The following is an 18,877-nucleotide window of genomic DNA, read 5'->3' on the forward strand; positions in this document are numbered from 1 at the left end:
AACAACGCCACATCACCAACGGTAGAATATAAATAGAATTGGTAATTTATTTATGGGGCTATCTAGTACTCAATACTCTAATTGTTAGAAAATAAATTTGAATTTGTGTGCTTTTTTCGCAATAACTTAATTTCAGATAAATGATAAATATGTTATTCAATAACCATTCCAGTTATTTCTTGAATAAAGTCTAGATGTGATGTGATACGTGCATATCCATTGTGACCTCCTGCACATTTCCCATTAGTCACAAATTGGTTGACTCCTATTTGCATATACTTTCCGTCTTCCATTTCGTAGTTAAGAGGGCCACCGCTGTCACCAAAACAGATAGCTTTTCCTGGATTTGCAGCAGTACAGAGAACATTTTCTCCATGACCACACTTAACGACTTCTACGTCTTTAGCAAAGTATAATTCGGGGTAATTTGCTCTATCAAAATTATTAACACCCCATCCTGTTATGGTCGTTGATGCGCCAACAAAGGTATTATTAGCATCTGCACGTGTTGGTAAGCAAACAGGTCGGACATATTCATTTAGTTCCAAAGGAATCTCCAATTTGATCAAAGCAAAGTCTCCAATTGATGAAACGTGAATTTCCGAACTTTTTCTAGCTTGCTTATTTGGTTCATCTGCCCCATTTGCCTTGCTATGAGCCCCAACAAGAATTCCGGCAACACCATCAGTTTGAACACAATGCTTAGCAGTTATAATCCAATTTTCGTCCAAAACAGAACCAGTACAAGAACCAAAGGTAGATACAGAAGCAAGCCATGGAAACTGATGCCTTGCTGCTTCCTGTCCTCCAACAATTTTTGAATCTGCGAAAGGTTTGTTTTCCAATCCACAAATATCGGGATATTTGGGATTAGCAAAAGCAGAGGCAATGATAGCCAAGTATACTAATGTTCTCATGGTTACGTAAACTGACTCAATTGAATGTTTGATTTCAATTTTCTTAGCATATTTATACAAAATGGACTAATGATAAAAATATCGTTATCAATTAATATAAACAAAAGGAATATTTTATATGGATTAACTAATTAAATATTTATTTAATTTATCTTAAAATAAATTAATAGCACGTAATTACCTTTATTGGAAAACGCAATTTTCTTCAAAAAAGAAACAGAAAAAATGAGGCAAAATCAGTTGGTAGTCAGCCAATTCAAATCATTCGCCTCCTGTACTTGATGTTTGTTGAATTTCCAATCCTCTTGTTATATGTATGATTAGAAGCGATGCTAGCTCTCCTCAATTGAATTTTTTATCATTGAATTATTAACAATCTTATATAATTACTTATATAACTATGTTTATTTTTTATATAGATATGCTTTTTTTTAGAGAGGGCGGACTAACGAAACATTTGTGGGTTTGAACCCCCTTAAAAGGTACTAAAGACGTCATTGTTATAACAAATCCAACAACAGTGACCGAACTACAGTTCCAAGTCTAAAAAAGTTATGATTTTAATATTATATTTAACTTTATAAACAAGTGCTATACCATGTATAACCTACTCTTTTTTTACATGTTTTTTTTTTTTCAAATTTGTAAATTTGTGTCAATGTTATGAGTTTAGATTTTTTTATTATACATGTTTAAATCATAAAATATTTTTCAGACATAATCATGTACGTAAAATTGACAAAATTTCCAAAGAAAAGTAACATAACTTTGAGATCCTACCCTGAGAGATATGATTTATAAAAAACACAGTATTTTTGGCACAGGGATACACTTAGATATGTAAAAAAAACTGCCAAAGTTTCATTACCATAAGAATTGGGCATTTTTTTAAATTCTTGATCAAGTATTTTTAAGAATTTTTTTTTATTTTTAAATCAAAGTTGAGGTGGAAAAAAAAATTTAATATTCTATTTTTGGAACCTTCAAGCTTCAAAATTGTCAAGTACAAAAAAAAGTAAGATCTTTCGGATAAACAAGAAACTGTAGCGTCTGTAAATAACATATTAAAACAACACTCAAAATTTTGGTCTAAAAAAGAGACAAAAATGAGTATATATCTCATGAACGAATAAAAATTAAAATCTTAGATAATTGGGTTATATGAACTGGTTGATTTGATAAGGAATTACCCTATTAGGAACTCTGATGTACATTGTAAATGTTTATAAGGCGAAGCATCACCTTCAGTCAAAATAATGAAATGTTTCTATGTTTTTGGTTAAAAATCTTGGCTAGAAGATCAAATTTTAGGCTAAATACTTATGTATATTACATAAGTATAACGCATTTACACCGCCTAGGAATCCATATTATATAATTTTTATGATTAGTATATATATGTTTGTTTAAATTTATGATAAGAGTAAAAATAAAAAATAGGAGTGCACTAATGCATTGGAATCGGCAAGAAGTGGACTTTTTCGAAGTACCGGAATTGGTTAAATATTGTCGATTTCACATATACATATGCATAAAATATGTATATAGATATTTATTAACAACTAATTATTTAAGTTAAACATTAAAAAATGTAAAAAAAAATGTTTATTTTGTTTATGAAGTTCCTTAATAAATGATAAGAAATTGTCCATAAAAATGCTATCAAATTGGGAAACGTCTGAAAAATTTGCTATCAGTACATTCTAAATATTAAAAAAAATGAAAATCTTGAAATCATAGAACCGCAAATTTTACGTGATATTTTAAAAAAGATGGAATCGACAGTTTTCTTCACCATCCTTGCAGATGAAAAAATGATGTTTCTCATACTTAACAATTGGTTGTTTGCCTTAAATGGGATGATGATAACTTATAGGTAAATAAGGAATTCATTGGATTAAACCCGTTACCAAATACATCATCCAAAAAAATTGTATTTTTTATCAAATATATTCTTCCGAGTATGAATTTAAGTCCAGAAAATGGTAGCACCCAATGATATTATGGAACTGCATCTATGCCCAGTCATAGGTCTTGAATTGCTACTAAAATCAAATAGTTTTAAATCCCAAGTATTAGTAGATACACTGTTTTGGATAAGGTATAAACTTAGCTATTGAAAATCTGGTACAAAATATTCACAGTCTTTTGGAAACTTTCGGTAAAGCTTATGAAATATGCAAACTTGTAAAAACATTACGAAAAACAAAATGTAAAAAAAGTAAAACACTATCGGGGACTCTACGGTAAACAATTCATAGAGCCTTAATCAATTTTGTCCTACCAGATGGACAGTGCAAGGGAAAATTTTAGAATCATTTTTAGAAAATTAAAATAAATTCAGCGAGTTTTTGAAATATTATAAGCCAGGTAGATTAGCCCTGGGAAGTTACACCCTCATACATATAGCATAAATGTATCTTCCACATATAATTTGGAGCTTAAAATGAGTTTCTCCTCACTTGAAGTCATATGTAATGCAATTTTGCATTCATCAGTGCAAAATGACTGCATTTAATTCAATTTTAATATATTTAAAATATATTACATATATCAAACATAAATGTTCCACCTTTTTATAAGGAGCTCGAACCGACTTCTTTATAAGCCTTGTAATTAATTAAATTAAATTTTTATCATTTCTCTTGGAATAGTCTCCAAATTAATAGTTCCATGAATTTATGCTGATTTTCCATAATCACAAAGAATTAATTCTAATATACCAAAACTGAGGTACAGTAGCATAACTATAATTAACTGCTTCCTTTTGTATTGAAATAATGTCTAAGAAAAGTTATATAGTAGACCTGTTCAAATTTAAAAAAAAATTCAAACATCTTTATATTTTACTTTCCCATTCTCCAAGGTCTATAAAAACTAAATATACAAGTCATATATAATTTGGACAGCAGCTAAAAAAAGGCAAAAAAACCCGTAATTGTTTGAATTATTTTTTTCTATAGCTTCAAAATGGTTTATTGTATAGCATTGATATGGGTATCAAATGAAAGCCAATGAACTAGGCTTAAATTTTTATAATTCTTCTATTAACCCTTTATTATTATCAAAAATATTCGTTGTTCCTAAAGGACTACTGGGAACCTTGAGGTAAGTTGTCCAACCATTTATGGGCCTTTTTCGACGTGTATGCAGGGGAATTTGTAGTATTCCACGAATGCTACCTCAATACGGAAGTACCGGACCGGAGGACAGGCTAATAAAGGAGACGATTTGATTTGGGGTACAATCACACACTGAATAATATTTGTAAGGGATTACTTATTTAAAAGGATGTACATAGACTCTGATATTAAAATATATATACAAGTTGACTCTTCTTGATAAAAGTTAAATGCATTGACTATTGTTACAAAACTAATACCTACGTTATAAAAATAACAGTAAATAAGAGACCCTAATAAATAACAGTACCATCCTGCTGGAACACCATGTTCATGTCCGGGTAGTTGTTCTGGACCCATAATAACAATGCAATCTCCGTTGCTTTCTTTCCAGCGTCCAAAAGTGCACGGAACAAAATTCGTTGGTCTGGTCCATATGGTATTTTATCGTCTTCTAAGACACTTAGGAAGATCTAGTTTCTTTAATTTTGTCTATTATTTTATTAATTTTTAGTATTTGAACGGAACAATTTTACCACATTCACAAAAACCTTATTTTATGTAGCAAATCAAAGTGTATATATTTTTTCGTCGGAGCCGGTGTTATATCTTTTATCTTAAATATAAAGTTCAATCTAATCTGAATGTGATGGTTTGAATAAGCTCTTTGTCTTGTAATTTTGACTATTCTTTTTACAGATATATATGTTACGAGGAATGTGAAAAATGCCTGGTCAGTCTATAAAATTTCGAATAGAGTAGTCAATGTTCATTTTAACTTCATTTACATTGTCAGGTGAAATGATTCTGGGTAATTTGATTATTTAACAATTCATTGCTTAGCACTTAAATCATTAAAGATTTGATTATGATACAATTTTATGTCAGGCAATTTCATACTCTTGTTTATTTTCATTGAAATTTATATTTTATTCGCACAATCAAACAATTGTATGAAAAGAAATTGTAAAGGGGAATTTAATTATATTTTGCCAAATATATACGTCGGCCAACAGTCTGTGCAGGTGGTCAGCTGGTGTGTAAGGAGGATCAAAATCTATCGACGCCATTATTATGAGTATCGAGGAGCCCTTCTAATATCCTAGGATACAACCCAGTCCACGGGTTGTGCAAGTGAATCACTGGTCCAAAAGGTGAGTCATTAGCTTCAGTTACATTAAACATCAAGAACCTTCGTTCTTCACACAACTTAAAGGATTGAATTTTTTTTGGTATTATACTTAGTGGGCTCTGTAAAGGTATGAGTAACTTTATGGTAGTTTATGACCGTCATGCGGCTTCTCTGCAACCGGAGGGTTTAGGTGTTTTTAATACTAAAATGAAGCAAAAAATATGTGAAATTTGAATTAACTAGATAAAATGCAGGTATATCAGGATGACTACTGCAACAAGTCAAGATCTAATAAAAATTTACATTAGAATTTTTGATTCTATTTAATAATATTGAAACTACGCGGTTGTATATTTCATATAAATTTTATTCGTTTCTTCAAAATAGGCATTTAAACAAAAAACTTAATCAAATATACATATCAACAACAAATGTAATAATTCAAAAAATCATATTTTTCAATATACGAAATATTTCCTAATTTTTTACCTAAATATTTTTACTTAATCTATCCTGAACATAAGCACATTCACCAAATAAATTACTTTTGCAGCAAGTTGTGATATTATGGTATTTGATATTACAGAGTTGTCCCTGTTTTAAGATGAACTTATTTGTATGGAATCTGTGGAATTGCACCACTGAAATACTTGTTTATCTCCTCTAGACAAAATTGACTTAGTCAGTCGTGACGTAACTTCCTTATCTGGGAAATTCATCAGCACCAAGGAATGACTCCTTACAAGACTGAAACTGCGTTCTTACATTGAGATGTTTTAAGAAGTCATTTTTTGTCCCTAATCTATAATATCAGTTCTCTGTTACATGGATTACAAAAGCCAAGATGTAGTGGGGATAATTTTTTAACGCCCAATACTCAGAACTTGGACCGATCCACAAGTTGGACATGGCTACACATTATCAAATTGCTTGCAATTATTCATTTTAAAAATTGTGAAACAATAATGTGACAATGATAGTCTTGGATAACTTAAAACATACATATCAGTTGGTATGATTGAATTATTTGGCTAACGATGATTTCAGGCTTTTTTTTCTGTATTTCTTTTTTTTGTTTTTAAGGAAAAGTTGTGTGATATAATAAAGATAACGACGTGATATAGAGTGACTGTGTATCACGTCGTTACTGTATTACAGTTTCATATTTTACGATATTTGAATACATATTATAATTTCAAAATGAATGCATATTTTTGTCATTTCGTAACTTACTTAAAACGGGATCATTCATATTCATTGCTGTATATGATGAATTTAGATTAATACTCTTTGGTTCCCTCATTTTGGAGGAGAGAGGGTTATCTCGACGATCTGGTTTGACTTTTCCTTCTCCAAAAAAAGTCATTGGAGTCACTAACACCTCCTCCAGCTGTAATACGATTTACTCTGCGTGTGCTTTTGGGATTTAAGCCGGGTAGAGCCCTATAAAGTTATATGGGTTATAATTATATTTATTGTAACTTAGAGCTATACATAGATTGGAGAATAAATCAAATTTTATATATATACGAGTATATACAATATGTAATCAAATCATTCGTTGATTGTATTCTTATATAGAAACCCTAACTTTTTGACATCTACAATATATATATATATGTTTATGTAAACTTTTATTGCTTTATATATATGTAATTATATTTATCCATAATAACATACAGCAATTGCCTGTATTTGATATTATATTATATTATTTTTTAGATTGGATAAGAAATAAATATTTTGTTAATTCGAATCAATTATTATATTACCGTAAATTAAAATTGAATGTATTCAAAAATGGATCAACATATATGTACAAGTATGGGGATTTTAAATCCGTAAAATGTTTAGACCTATCCCTATCCTGTTCATTGAATATATAAGAAGTAATTAGAAATGATAATTTGTTGAACTCATTGCTCAATATTAATAGTAGGATTTCAAGAGAAATACTTACATTACCCAATGCTGATTAAAACCTCAAATCCCCTTGGTTTAATGTTTCAACGCACTTACATACACATTCAGTCACGTTGCTCTAAATAAAACCTTGTATTTATTTTGAGAACCCGTTGCCATCGTTAATTTGATAACAAAATTATTAATGTATGAAACGGCAAAATAACGATTTGAGGCTGTTACTGCGGAGTAAATGAGTGAAAGGAAGTGAGGTCATTTGACCTCATTGAATGAATGAAGGTTTTTAGATTAGTTAAAGTTTACTCAACGTTTATTTTATGTTGACATTTATTTATGAGATAATCAAATATATATATATGCTTCTCAAATATGTTATGAATGTTTTATTTCGTATTCTTCATTAGATTGAACTCAATAAAAGAAATTATTATAGGAATGTTATATATTGAGGAGTACAATAACTCTTAAGTAAAATTGATGTTACATTTAAAGGCTCGGAACATTTACAAATAGTTCACTAAACCCTCTTATTATCTTTTTATTGTAGTAGACACTATTGTTGCAAAAATCCGGAAGTTTTGGCAAAATTGTGTTAGACTCAGAATTTTCAATGTTGAAGGCTAGATATCTAAATATTATTTGTGAAAAATATATTTTGTAAGATATTATTAGTACATGAAACAAACAAATTTGTCTACAAAATATAAAAAAGGGGAGTTGCAGCATTGAATAACTGTAAATATTATTCGGTTGATAAGATTGAATGTTCGTCAGATCGAGATTGAAAGTACTTCGTTATCTTCTCCTTTGTATTTTATTGTAGGCTCCCAGTGTTACTATCAGTCTCAAATACGAAAAGATAAAAATATTTAGAATCTAGTTCAAAATGACAATTTAGATAAATTGCCGTTACTCTTAAAGTATACTAGTAAAGCCATTCAAATGGCATATTATCAATGAGCTATAAAACATATATTTTAAAGAAATATATCCAAAAGGTGTTCCTCTTCAGTCGCAGGGTCTGGAATATTAGCTCACTCTCCCCTTATAATCCAATGTGTTTATTTAAGAAAATTAAGACCCTTCTTTCCTCTTCCGCACCCTCTAATTTGTTTGATCAGGGCCAAAAAAAAAAATTTTTTGTTGTTGAAGTTATAATTGAAATAACTACTGTCAGATTATGAAAAATGTTCTTGGACTATAACTATTAAAACTTTTTTGTGATAAAGTAATCCCCTATCACGAATTTACGGTATGGGGGAGATCGAAGTTAGGAGTAGTTAAAGGTTTGAAATTTTAGGGGGGTCGTCAGTGTACTAAGAATCTAAATATTAAAACTAAACAGTTAAAATTATAAAATATGGTCCACCAAAGACGGAACTACAAACGGATTTTGGGCCTTTTTCCTGTTTCTTTTCGTGTTTATGATTGTGTGGCACTTTTATTTTTCTTAATGCCAACTGTTATAAATTATTGAGATAACATTTATTAATTATTTTTCACACTGAATAGATAATTTAATCAAATAAGTATTGATGACAGTGCATGAAATGACACGAATTTTAAACAAAGGCTATTGATTGATCTAAATTAATAATAAAATCCAAATCCTATATAATACCTTTTTTGAGTTCATAATATGTAGAGTCAGCTCCTTTAACTAATACAAGATTCAAATTAGGAAATTTTTTAAAAATTGCTAAATGAAAAATATATTGGATTTGTTTTATTAAAAAAGATAGAAGTGATACGAAACAGGATTGAACATTTTCGTGTGCTCATAAAAGACGAAGAGTAACCTTAAAGATATGTTGCGGAGTTGTAACTGTAGATTCTTTGTTGGACTCAGAGTAGAATTGAAAATTGATATGGGAACAATTCTTGTATGTGTCCTTGTTTATTTCTTTATTCCCTCGTCATACTGCTTATATATGATATTTATGAAACATCATGACATCTAAGCTCGTCTGCTCCAATACATTCTTCAAATAGTGTAGGTTACAATTCAAGATAGGACGGATTTATATTTTTTCAGATTCGGTTCGATTCAGATCTTTAGACTTAAATACTCTGGTCTGATCTGAAACCAAAAATAGACAGATATTGTCTAGAATTTTATAAGTATTTTACCCTAAGCTCAGACCTACATAAAATAGAATCAGAATTAAGGTTATATTCTTACTAATTACTGATGACGAAACAATAACTAAGACAATGTTATTACTATTAAATTTTTATTTTTAGAATTATTGTTAAAATAATATTGGATTAGTTATTTTTATTGTATCTCGCAATTTCTATCTGAAAAGAAACAAAAAAAGGCCATAAATCAGTTGTTAGCTAGCCAATTCTCCAACTATGGAATTATTATTGAATAATAGTTATATCGCACCAAGCCTCTGCAAGCGGTTAAGAACACTGATTATAGGGAAAAAAGAGAAAACTTCAACAACTGACAACCAAATACGAGGTACATATTTGTGTCTGTGAGCACAGGGTTACCTCCCTAATATAAAATATACAGAGTATTTTTTTTGTATCAGTGTTCTGAACGTTGATTGGTTGGATTATAATTTGAACCTTTTAAACTGAATTTTTTTTTATGAAATGGGACCACTTCGGGTCTCGGATCTTTTTGGATAATACACTTCACTTATACTGGACTTAAATTGTTCGGATCCTGGTCCAAAACGCTACAGATTAGCATCACAATGCGCATTTATATAATATATAAAGTGTATTTTTTTAACAAGTAAAATATTTTTCTTATAATATTAAGGTTACCTATTACTAATTATTTATGGGCAAAACTTAGAAAAAAAATATATGCACAATTTCCTCTAATCAATAAATAAATTTACGAGTATAAAGGTATATATTTATGATTTTTATGGGATTAGTAACATCCATTAAGATTTACTTACTCTGTTTAATCAAAGATAAAATGCCAAAAACTCCTTTTTGCTTATTGAATGAATGTTTTTTCATTGACCATATTCAATTAGAATCATACAACCATTAATACAAATCAACAATATTTTACTTTTTCAAAAGAAACCTTTAACTCTTCAATCTTACTGTAGTAGTGATTGATTTGTTACTTACGAAAATATATTTAGTCTTTTTGTAATTTTTTGAGCGTTTTTACCCTAATAATATATTTGATTTAACTTTTGTATTGGAAAAACATGGATAATAATTTTTTTTTAAATTTCTCTGCAAAATTTTAATTAATTTTTGCCTCCGATCCGTATTGATCGTAAAACATATGTAAATACTGTTCAACGTCCACATTAGTAGTATGGATAAATCTGAAGTTAGGATAATCATCTGGAGTCTTGTTAAATGGAAGCATCTTATCATCAACACAACTGATTGTACGTCCATTCTTTTGTATAAATGAAAAATCAGGATTTCCCAATTTTGGTGCAAAATTATTTCTTCTTTTAAGAGTCTCCGCAGGAGGTAAAATGGAGGGGCTGGAGCCCCCCTCAATTAAATAATAATAAGTTAATTTCATTTTCCCAATTTTTTTCCCAAAAAATTTAATTTTAGAAATCTTAGTATAACTACAAAGCGTAAGTATTGAGTGTTTGCTCATGAGTGGTGAAGAGTAACGTTGATGAATTATGATTGTAAATTCTTGTAAGATTGAGAGTATAATTAAGAATCTTTGTTTAGCTATGTATTTGCTTTTTACGGAGTTGTAATTTTTGTTGATTTCCTTGATCTCACAACTGCTTGCATTTAATTTAATGAAACGTTATAACAGCTTGGCTGCTTTTAACTCAAACTATATTCAAAGTTGATAATCCTGTAGAGAAAAACGCGCGCAAGGAGAAGGGGGAAAAATACATATGGTATCATTGTTTAAAATACTGATGTGATTATCACCTGCCTACTTTATTAGGATTTTTGAGGGTATAACGAAAGTATTTATTAGCAAAATGTTTAATAAAGATATACTACGTATAATTGACTAAGACGTTTTTTATCTGTTACAGTAGATTTGAAAACGTCACACTCCCTGAAATTGTAATTTATTATGAACCATATTCTCAGAATAATAACTAATGAAACGACAAAGTAGAGTATTTCGATATATATTTGAAGTTCCAAGTTTAAAAGAGAAGGCTTAAATTAAATATAATCTACATATTAGAAAAGAAACCAGCATACATTTATATTAAATATACAAAATTAAACAATTAAAATGATAAAACTAATAATAACAATAAATTATAAATACAGAATACTGAAATAATAGATTGATCCAAATAATATTTTCTTGTTCTGACATCGGAATTCAGGTATATATGTTAAAATTTTAGGTTTCAAAATACAAGCTAGACGTGGAGTTTAATTAAAAAGACAATCACCCCTTTTTCTTCATACGGAAGTTTCTATATTCAATTGTGCACAGGATAGATATATCTCTACCGATGAAATCTAACTAATTGTTAATAATAAAGTAAATGTCAAAATCATAAAATTAGACAATAAATATATCGACGACATAGCTTCTCATTCCGAAAAGGAACATCATGAGCTCATCGAAAAAGTACTTTCAATTTAAAAAGATAATGACTTAATATACCATATGGAAAATAGCAAGTTTTGCAGACCGGAGATTGAGTTCCTTGGTCAACAAATTAGTCAACAAGGTATCCGTCCCGTTGAAGAAAAGCTAAAGTAATAGAGATACTTGATCTGCCTGGTAAGGGCAAGGACCTTCACAAGTTATTTAGAATGGTCAATTATTATCATAGATTTATTTATAGTCTGGGGGAGTTGTTAGGTCCTCTATATAAATTAATCCCTAAAGTTAAAAGTTCCAAGATTGAGTGGACTGAAGAGGGTAACCAGGCTTTCTTCAAATTGCAAAGTACCCTCTCCAGCATTGCCACTTTGAAGCATTATTCTTCAGACGGGGAGATTTTCCTTACGGTTGATGCATCTGACCAAGCGATTGGAGGTATTCTGGAGCAGCAATATGGCCAGGGAGACTTCCTCCCAAGGGTTCTTTAGTAGGTCTTTGAACCTTACATAGAGGAGGTACTCTACATTTGAAAGAGAGCTCTTTGGTATTAGAGAAGCCCTGCGCTACTTTCAATATTTTACCGAAGGACGTGCTGTAACTGTCTTTACGTTCCATAAGCCACTCATCGACGCCCTCAACGCTAAAAATCCTACGTGGTCGAACAAAATGCATTGATATTTCGCGGAAGCGACACATCAGTGGCAATGACAATATACTTGCAGATTTTCTCTCTAGACTCAACAATATCCTAATCGACGTGGTAGAATAGCAAGAATTTTCGTGAAACTCGTCAAGATCGTGATGTGAATGGAATCAATGTAATTTGTGACATCCATAATCCAGTTCCTCGTCCAGTTGTACCACAATCGTTGATAATTAAAAAGATTGTTAGAATTCACTGTGAAAGTCACAAAGGGGCACAAGCCACAACAAGGAAAATAGCTTCATGATATTATTGGTTGAATCTAAAAGAAGATGTAAAAAAGTGCGTTCATGATTGTTCAGTGGTTGATGTGTCCAACAAGAAATTCTACCATGTCCATGGCGATTAAGTTGGTCCCTTCTCTCAAGTAAATGGAATGAGATATCTGCTTACTATAATTGACAGAAGGACTACATGGCTAGAAGCAGTGCCTCTTTTGCATACTACTGGTCCAGGGATTGCAGATGCATTTCAAGTAGCGTGGGTGTCCCGATTTGGTGTCCCGTTCATAATGACCTCAGACTTGGGAAAACAATTTATCTCTGAATTATGGGGAGGTACATGTGTAGTAATTTGGGAATAGAAAATAAATATACCACACCAAACCATCTGAAATCCAATGGTTTGCTGGAAGGACCACACAGGACGTTGAAGGAGGGTTTGAGGGCTCGTCTTTCGGAGAACGAGGAAAATGGAATAAAAGCACTGAACAGGATCTTATTGAATCGGAGAACTACTCCTCGTACGGATTTCTGCATTTCTCCTGCTCAAGAAGTTTATGGCGAAGAAATTCATTCTCACTCTCTCCCTGATGTGTTCAAAAGGGAGAAAACATCGAATAATGATTTCAGGACAAATCATCACTCTTCATTTAGCCAAGATTCTTCACCTGAAGAGAGGAAGTTGCGATTAGCCAAGAAAGCCTTCATAATGAGTCATCCAATCAGAAGACCTCTTGACGCTCCATATGAGGGTCCTTTCGAAATATTGCAGAAACACGATGACTATTTTATTTTAAACAGATGAGGAACCCCTTCGAAACAGTCAATTAATCTCTTAAAACCAGCTTATATTTCTTTATTAGTTTAGTATTTTGACGTGTTTTATTTTATTTACATTTTTTTAAATCGTTATTTTACTCCTATTTCGTAATTTCAAACCGGTAGGGGAATAGTGTATCTTCAGCTATACAAGTTGCTTCCACGTTCTTCCCGAGAGTATTTCTTAATTTATTATTTTGTACAAACTGTCTCAGTCGTTTACTTTTACTCGCGAATACAACTAATGTTTTACTAATTATAAGAAGCGTGTATTATTCTGGAGATACTACATATGTATATATTGATTATATATTATCCATTGGACGCGTCTTACCATATATTTTTTTAATGCAAATAATGCTTATAATTCCCAACCATATTAATTGATATTTTATGTAATTGAGTGTTTGGTTCTAAAATGTAGAGTTCAGCATAAATATTTATTTGATTTTATCATAATTGAGGCCCAAAATAACTGGAAGTTGATATAATAAGATATAAAACTCAATTATTTACCAATTTATTTTATTTTTAATACAACATCATTTGTTATCATGGAGACTTCATGGTTACTTTGTAACTTAATGTTTATCCATTGGCTTATCCATATCACATCTCCAACCCCTTTTCAAGGATTTTATTTACTTTGCAGTGGATTAAATGGGGTATTATAGACTCTGAAGGAGATGGGTTTTTAGTACCCATTATATAAGATGTAGAGTGTATGTATCTTTACATCCTTTAAGATGAAAGTGGTAATGGATAAACTAACAATCTTGAATAATTCCTGTATAATATATGTAACTATCAACGTTTGACGATTTCTGCGAAAAATTATTATTTCCTATTATTGGAAATCATGGGTTTAAACCATGCATCCAAGAATGGAAATTGCATGATAAATCCCGGGTCACATTTACAAGTCCTAATCTTTAAGATTGAGATCCAGTCGAGTAATTAATCTTTTTTCTTCGAGTCCAAGTCAAATCTAAAACCCCAATTTAAAGGTATAACTGTTCGAGTTCGAGTTGTGAATTAGAGTCCCCTGACCTGACCTGTTCACGAGTCCCGAGTAAAAGTCGAGTCTAATAACTTATAACTGACGAGGAAAGCCTTAATTTCTTTCATGAACTCACGTACATACATAGATGTTCTGTCTTGAATAATCAAATAATAATGATAGTAGCCTTTCAAAAGAAAATCCCTATTGCAGATTTGGGATTTTATAATTATGTAATTATTATTCTTAATAACTTAATAGCAGTTGGTGAAGAATTGGCCAACTACAAAATGATTTTGAATTTTTTTTTCTGTATCCTTTCGGATGAGAGGTCTTTGAACAAGGAAAAAAAAAGTCAGCAGAACATTTTATTGATAATATCTCTGTTATTGGAGGGCAAATGCCCCCCACCCTTCCCATATTTCAAAAAGAAACCTAGGAACAACAGCCCAAAATCAGTTGTTACTTTGCTTATTCTTCGTAACTATGAAATAATTATTCAAAAATTGATGAGAAGTTTTCACGCTTAAACAAGAACTAGTTCTAATTCAACCATTCAACGTTCAAAACACTAATTTGGAGAAAAGAAATGGAAACCTCGACAGACGAGGCAAAATACATTGTATATTTTTGTGTTAGTGAGGTAAGGTCCTGATGTTTTAGTCAAAGATTATTTGTACTAGAAAAGAAATTGTAATATTCTACGAACACCGCCAACAGACGGAAGCAACGGACCGGAGTAAAGTCAATAAGAACACCTTTGGATTGGGGGTACAATCATACACTAAAACATATATTCTGTAAGGGATTACATTTAAAAGGATGTACATACATTTGACTATTAAAATATACCAACTCGTCAAAACACAAGGTACATTACTATCTATTTAAAACAAATCCCTACGTCATGATCTCAAAGTAAATAAAAGACAATACATAACAGAAATTCACTCCAAGTAGATTATATAACAATAGTACCAGCTTAGATAAAGAAAATTGACTTTTCAAGTTGTTGACTATAAAAGAACGCTATGATTTAAAACAGCAGATTCTACTTATTATGCACTAAAGAAAAAGTAACTACATAGGATTCTGATTTTATTATTATTGTATATCAATCATGGACCTTCGTTTATAATTTTTATTATTTCATACATTGCTATTGATAAGATTATCAATTCAATGTATATAATAGTTAATAATTATCTTACAAATAATAATTAACAGTTGGTAATAAGAAAGATATAGAAGACTAGCTACAATAGACAGTCGAGATTGGGAGTGGATAAAAAACCTAGTCGTTAATGTGAGAACAATTGTACCTTCAAAAATGTAGTATTGTAAACTATTATTACATATAATACACCCAACCTCATACATACAGATGATAATAATTTGTTGAACGAAATTCGGATAAAGTAATTAATATTTCTTGAAAATATTTGTAAAAATTACAATTTGAATGTTTTTACTATATCGATGACAATTTAAAACTTGTTGAAACCCCAAACTTATGTTGTTAAAAATGTATTTTTCCCCATTGGATTACAGCATGGCCAAAAAGTGAGGGTGGTAAAATTTTTATTGTTCGGAATAAATGAAATTTGGTTGATACAATCATTAGGCAATATTGAATTTTTTTGTAATGCAATAATTCTCGATCATTGCATCAGTATAAAAGGGTTCAGAAAACATTACAGGAAGTTAGTTGAAATTCAATGTCTGAAATGGTGAGAGAGCACACTTTGGAGACCAGGGCAAGGATGTTGGCATGATAGAGCGTAGATCAAGCCAGAGAGACATTGCTCAAAGGTTACAGATTCCTCTCAGGCCCATTGAGAATTGGTGTAAGAAAAGGAAGGATGGATAAACTTGCAAATCAGATGGGTTGAGGAAGGAAGAAAAAAATTAGCAAAGTTCCCGAACTGGTGATTTCAAAATCTTTGACCGAAAAGAGGCAATCCACAAGGAAATTTGCAGCAAGATTGACTTCAAAAGGCTATATAATATCCAAGTCATCTGTTCACAAATACCAGAGGCACTTTTTGAATGCCTTGCCTTATAAACCTCTTCTGCACACCAAATTTTCAGAAAACCAAAAGAAGGCCCGGCTTCAATTCTGTGGTGAGGGGAAACACTGAACTGCAGATGACTGGAAAGGTATCCTCTTCAGTGATGAAGGTCCATTTGTGCTATTTCATGCCCCAAATCCCCAAACAGATCGGGTTTGGGCAAGAGATAAAAGTGATGTAGAACCCACTCTAACTGTTAAAATTCAGGTTTGGGCCGTTATCAGCTACCACACAGTGTCAGATCTTCACTTGATTCCACGAAACCAAACTGTGACAGCCGAGTACTACGTAACGGAGGTCCTCAGCAAGTCTCTGATGTCAGCTTTGTCTCGTACTGAAGAAACTGGGCCTCCTTTGAAGAGGAAAATGTTGTCTGACACATCACAAAACAAAAGACACATTGACAAAAGGCACAAAAGGGGTGTTCATACAACTTGGAATATTTCTGGGGCAAAGGCACAGGGCCTGCCAACAGTCCTGATTTGTCTCCCATTAAAAATTGGTGAGCCTTAAACTCAATGAAAAAGCGCAAGCAAATATCGGATGATGAATTTAAAAAAATTGTCTAAAGCTTGGGAAAAAATTTCTCTAGATACATTAAATAATCTCTATGAAGGGATGCCAAAACGCATAAAAAATATATTAAGCTTAAAGGTCGTCATATTGGGAAGTAAATCAAGTTTTTCGCCAAAAATAATCACTTCTTTAGGTTATTACATGATTTTTTTTAAGAAACCAACATCAATTTTTGGACATACTGAATATTCATCCAAACATTTTCAGCATTTTATTTTACATTTCACGTCGTTATCTATATTTATCATGTAGTCTTTTGTACTTAACAAAACAAAAAAAGACCAGAAATCACTTGTCAAATAGCTAAATAAATTGGTCATACCAAATGTTATTTATCGTCATATTATTTCTTCACCGTTTTACAAAATAATTACATATATATATAGAGAGAGAGAGAGGACTCAAAAATAAGAAAATTATAAATGCCGTTTTCACTTCACCATATTTGTATTTTGTTCCATTTTTAAGGGAAACTTTTTAATCAAAAGTTGCTAATTCAACATTTTTCTACACTTTTTATTCAATATGTCCCCCTCAATTCTGAATGATGGCTTCAATACGGAGACAAGTTGTTCTCCTCCTCCGTAATCAAGGTCTTCAGAGCATTGATATTCGGTGGAGAAGGCTTGTTTGGCTTGCCTTCCAGACGTGCCAAACAACGAAGTACAATGGGTTCAAGTCGGCTGAGGATGAAGGCAACAAGTCGGCCGGCCAGAAGGTAGTCATGTTCTTTCTGCATGAATACTGTACCTTCTTGGACATAATAGTCCCTGGGAAATCTACTCTTCAACCATGGCAAGACATTCTACCTGATGACTTGTAGTAGACGTCTATGTTGACTTTCTCATTGGCCTTGAAGAAGTAGGGAGGCATCATGCTTACCTTCGGACGCCACGACGTTGAGGACCATAACCTGAGCTGGATGTTTGTCACTGAAGGTTTTCTCAACCTGCATTTCATAATATTAAAATCTTATATAGTATTTTATTCGATATTGTATTAAAAACTGATTCGTAATATTTTATTTAACTCTTAGCTATAAATTTGTATTTGTATAAGATAGACAAAATTTCTGCTTAGAAATATTAAGATGGCCAAAAGTGTAAAACATGTTTTGAGGTCCTAATTCCAAGAATTTACACTCCATAAAAAGATAGTATACACTGCTCTAAATGAATTTTGTTTTTTAACATGCACATTTTTTAATTAGATAATTAGTTCACTAATTTTACATTGGTTTAATCAAAATATCAACTTATTTGCCTGATTCTATTTTTCATTAATTTTTGTATGTGAGGTGTTTTTTGTGTTTGTTTTAAGTTTCGGTTTTTTTTTAACGTTTCTAATATTGTACCAGTGTCTAGTGGTTGTAAATTATTACAAATAAAAAAAAATAATAAAATTATGGGCAATATATATTCATAGAGCGAGGGATCAACAAGAAATTGTATTCCTGTCCTTTTGAAAACTGAGAATAAGTACAGGAATAGTCTAACTTATTATGTCTTGTATTTGTCAAAAATAATAAATTATGAGATTAGAATTACGTATCAAGTGAGATGAGGGTTTCGACAGTTGAAAACAAAATACATAGGATATTTTTGTGTTAGCGGTATAACGCTGTGATTTATGATTGGAAAATAGTACAAAGAAAATCGTCGAAAAGAGACCTCTGGAGCAAAAGAAGAATTGAGACAAAGGCATATTCAGCTTAGACTTTTTTTTACTCTACGCATTTTTTTAAGGATAAAAGTAAATTAAGCAAATACATTTTCAAAAAAATGAATTGTTTTAAAAACAAAACATCGTTGATTTAATGCAATCTCAAGTGTTTCATAGGTTTAGTATGTTT

At 31.2% G+C, this 18,877-nt stretch overlaps 2 protein-coding genes across 2 annotated transcripts in view; both read right to left on the reverse strand.

Annotated features, from left to right (window-relative positions):
* The window catches only part of LOC121118722 (uncharacterized), a 93,517-nt gene extending 86,185 nt beyond the window's left edge, over positions 1-7,332 (reverse strand). Inside the window, exons 1-2 of the mRNA XM_040713314.2 lie at positions 7,132-7,332; positions 6,405-6,614 (exon numbers count right to left, since the gene is read on the reverse strand). Of these exons, the coding sequence (XP_040569248.1) occupies positions 6,405-6,537 (133 nt within the window). The 5' untranslated portion in view covers positions 6,538-6,614; positions 7,132-7,332. The remainder of the gene's footprint in view (positions 1-6,404; positions 6,615-7,131) is intronic.
* On the reverse strand, positions 30-951 carry LOC121118734 (brachyurin). The gene has a single exon (XM_040713323.2). The coding sequence runs from the start codon at positions 915-917 to the stop codon at positions 153-155; it is 765 nt and encodes a 254-aa protein (XP_040569257.1). The 5' UTR covers positions 918-951; the 3' UTR covers positions 30-152.
* Positions 7,333-18,877: the final 11,545 nt, after the last annotated feature.

Source organism: Lepeophtheirus salmonis, chromosome 1, assembly GCF_016086655.4.
Source record: "Lepeophtheirus salmonis chromosome 1, UVic_Lsal_1.4, whole genome shotgun sequence".
Taxonomy (NCBI): domain Eukaryota; kingdom Metazoa; phylum Arthropoda; class Copepoda; order Siphonostomatoida; family Caligidae; genus Lepeophtheirus; species Lepeophtheirus salmonis.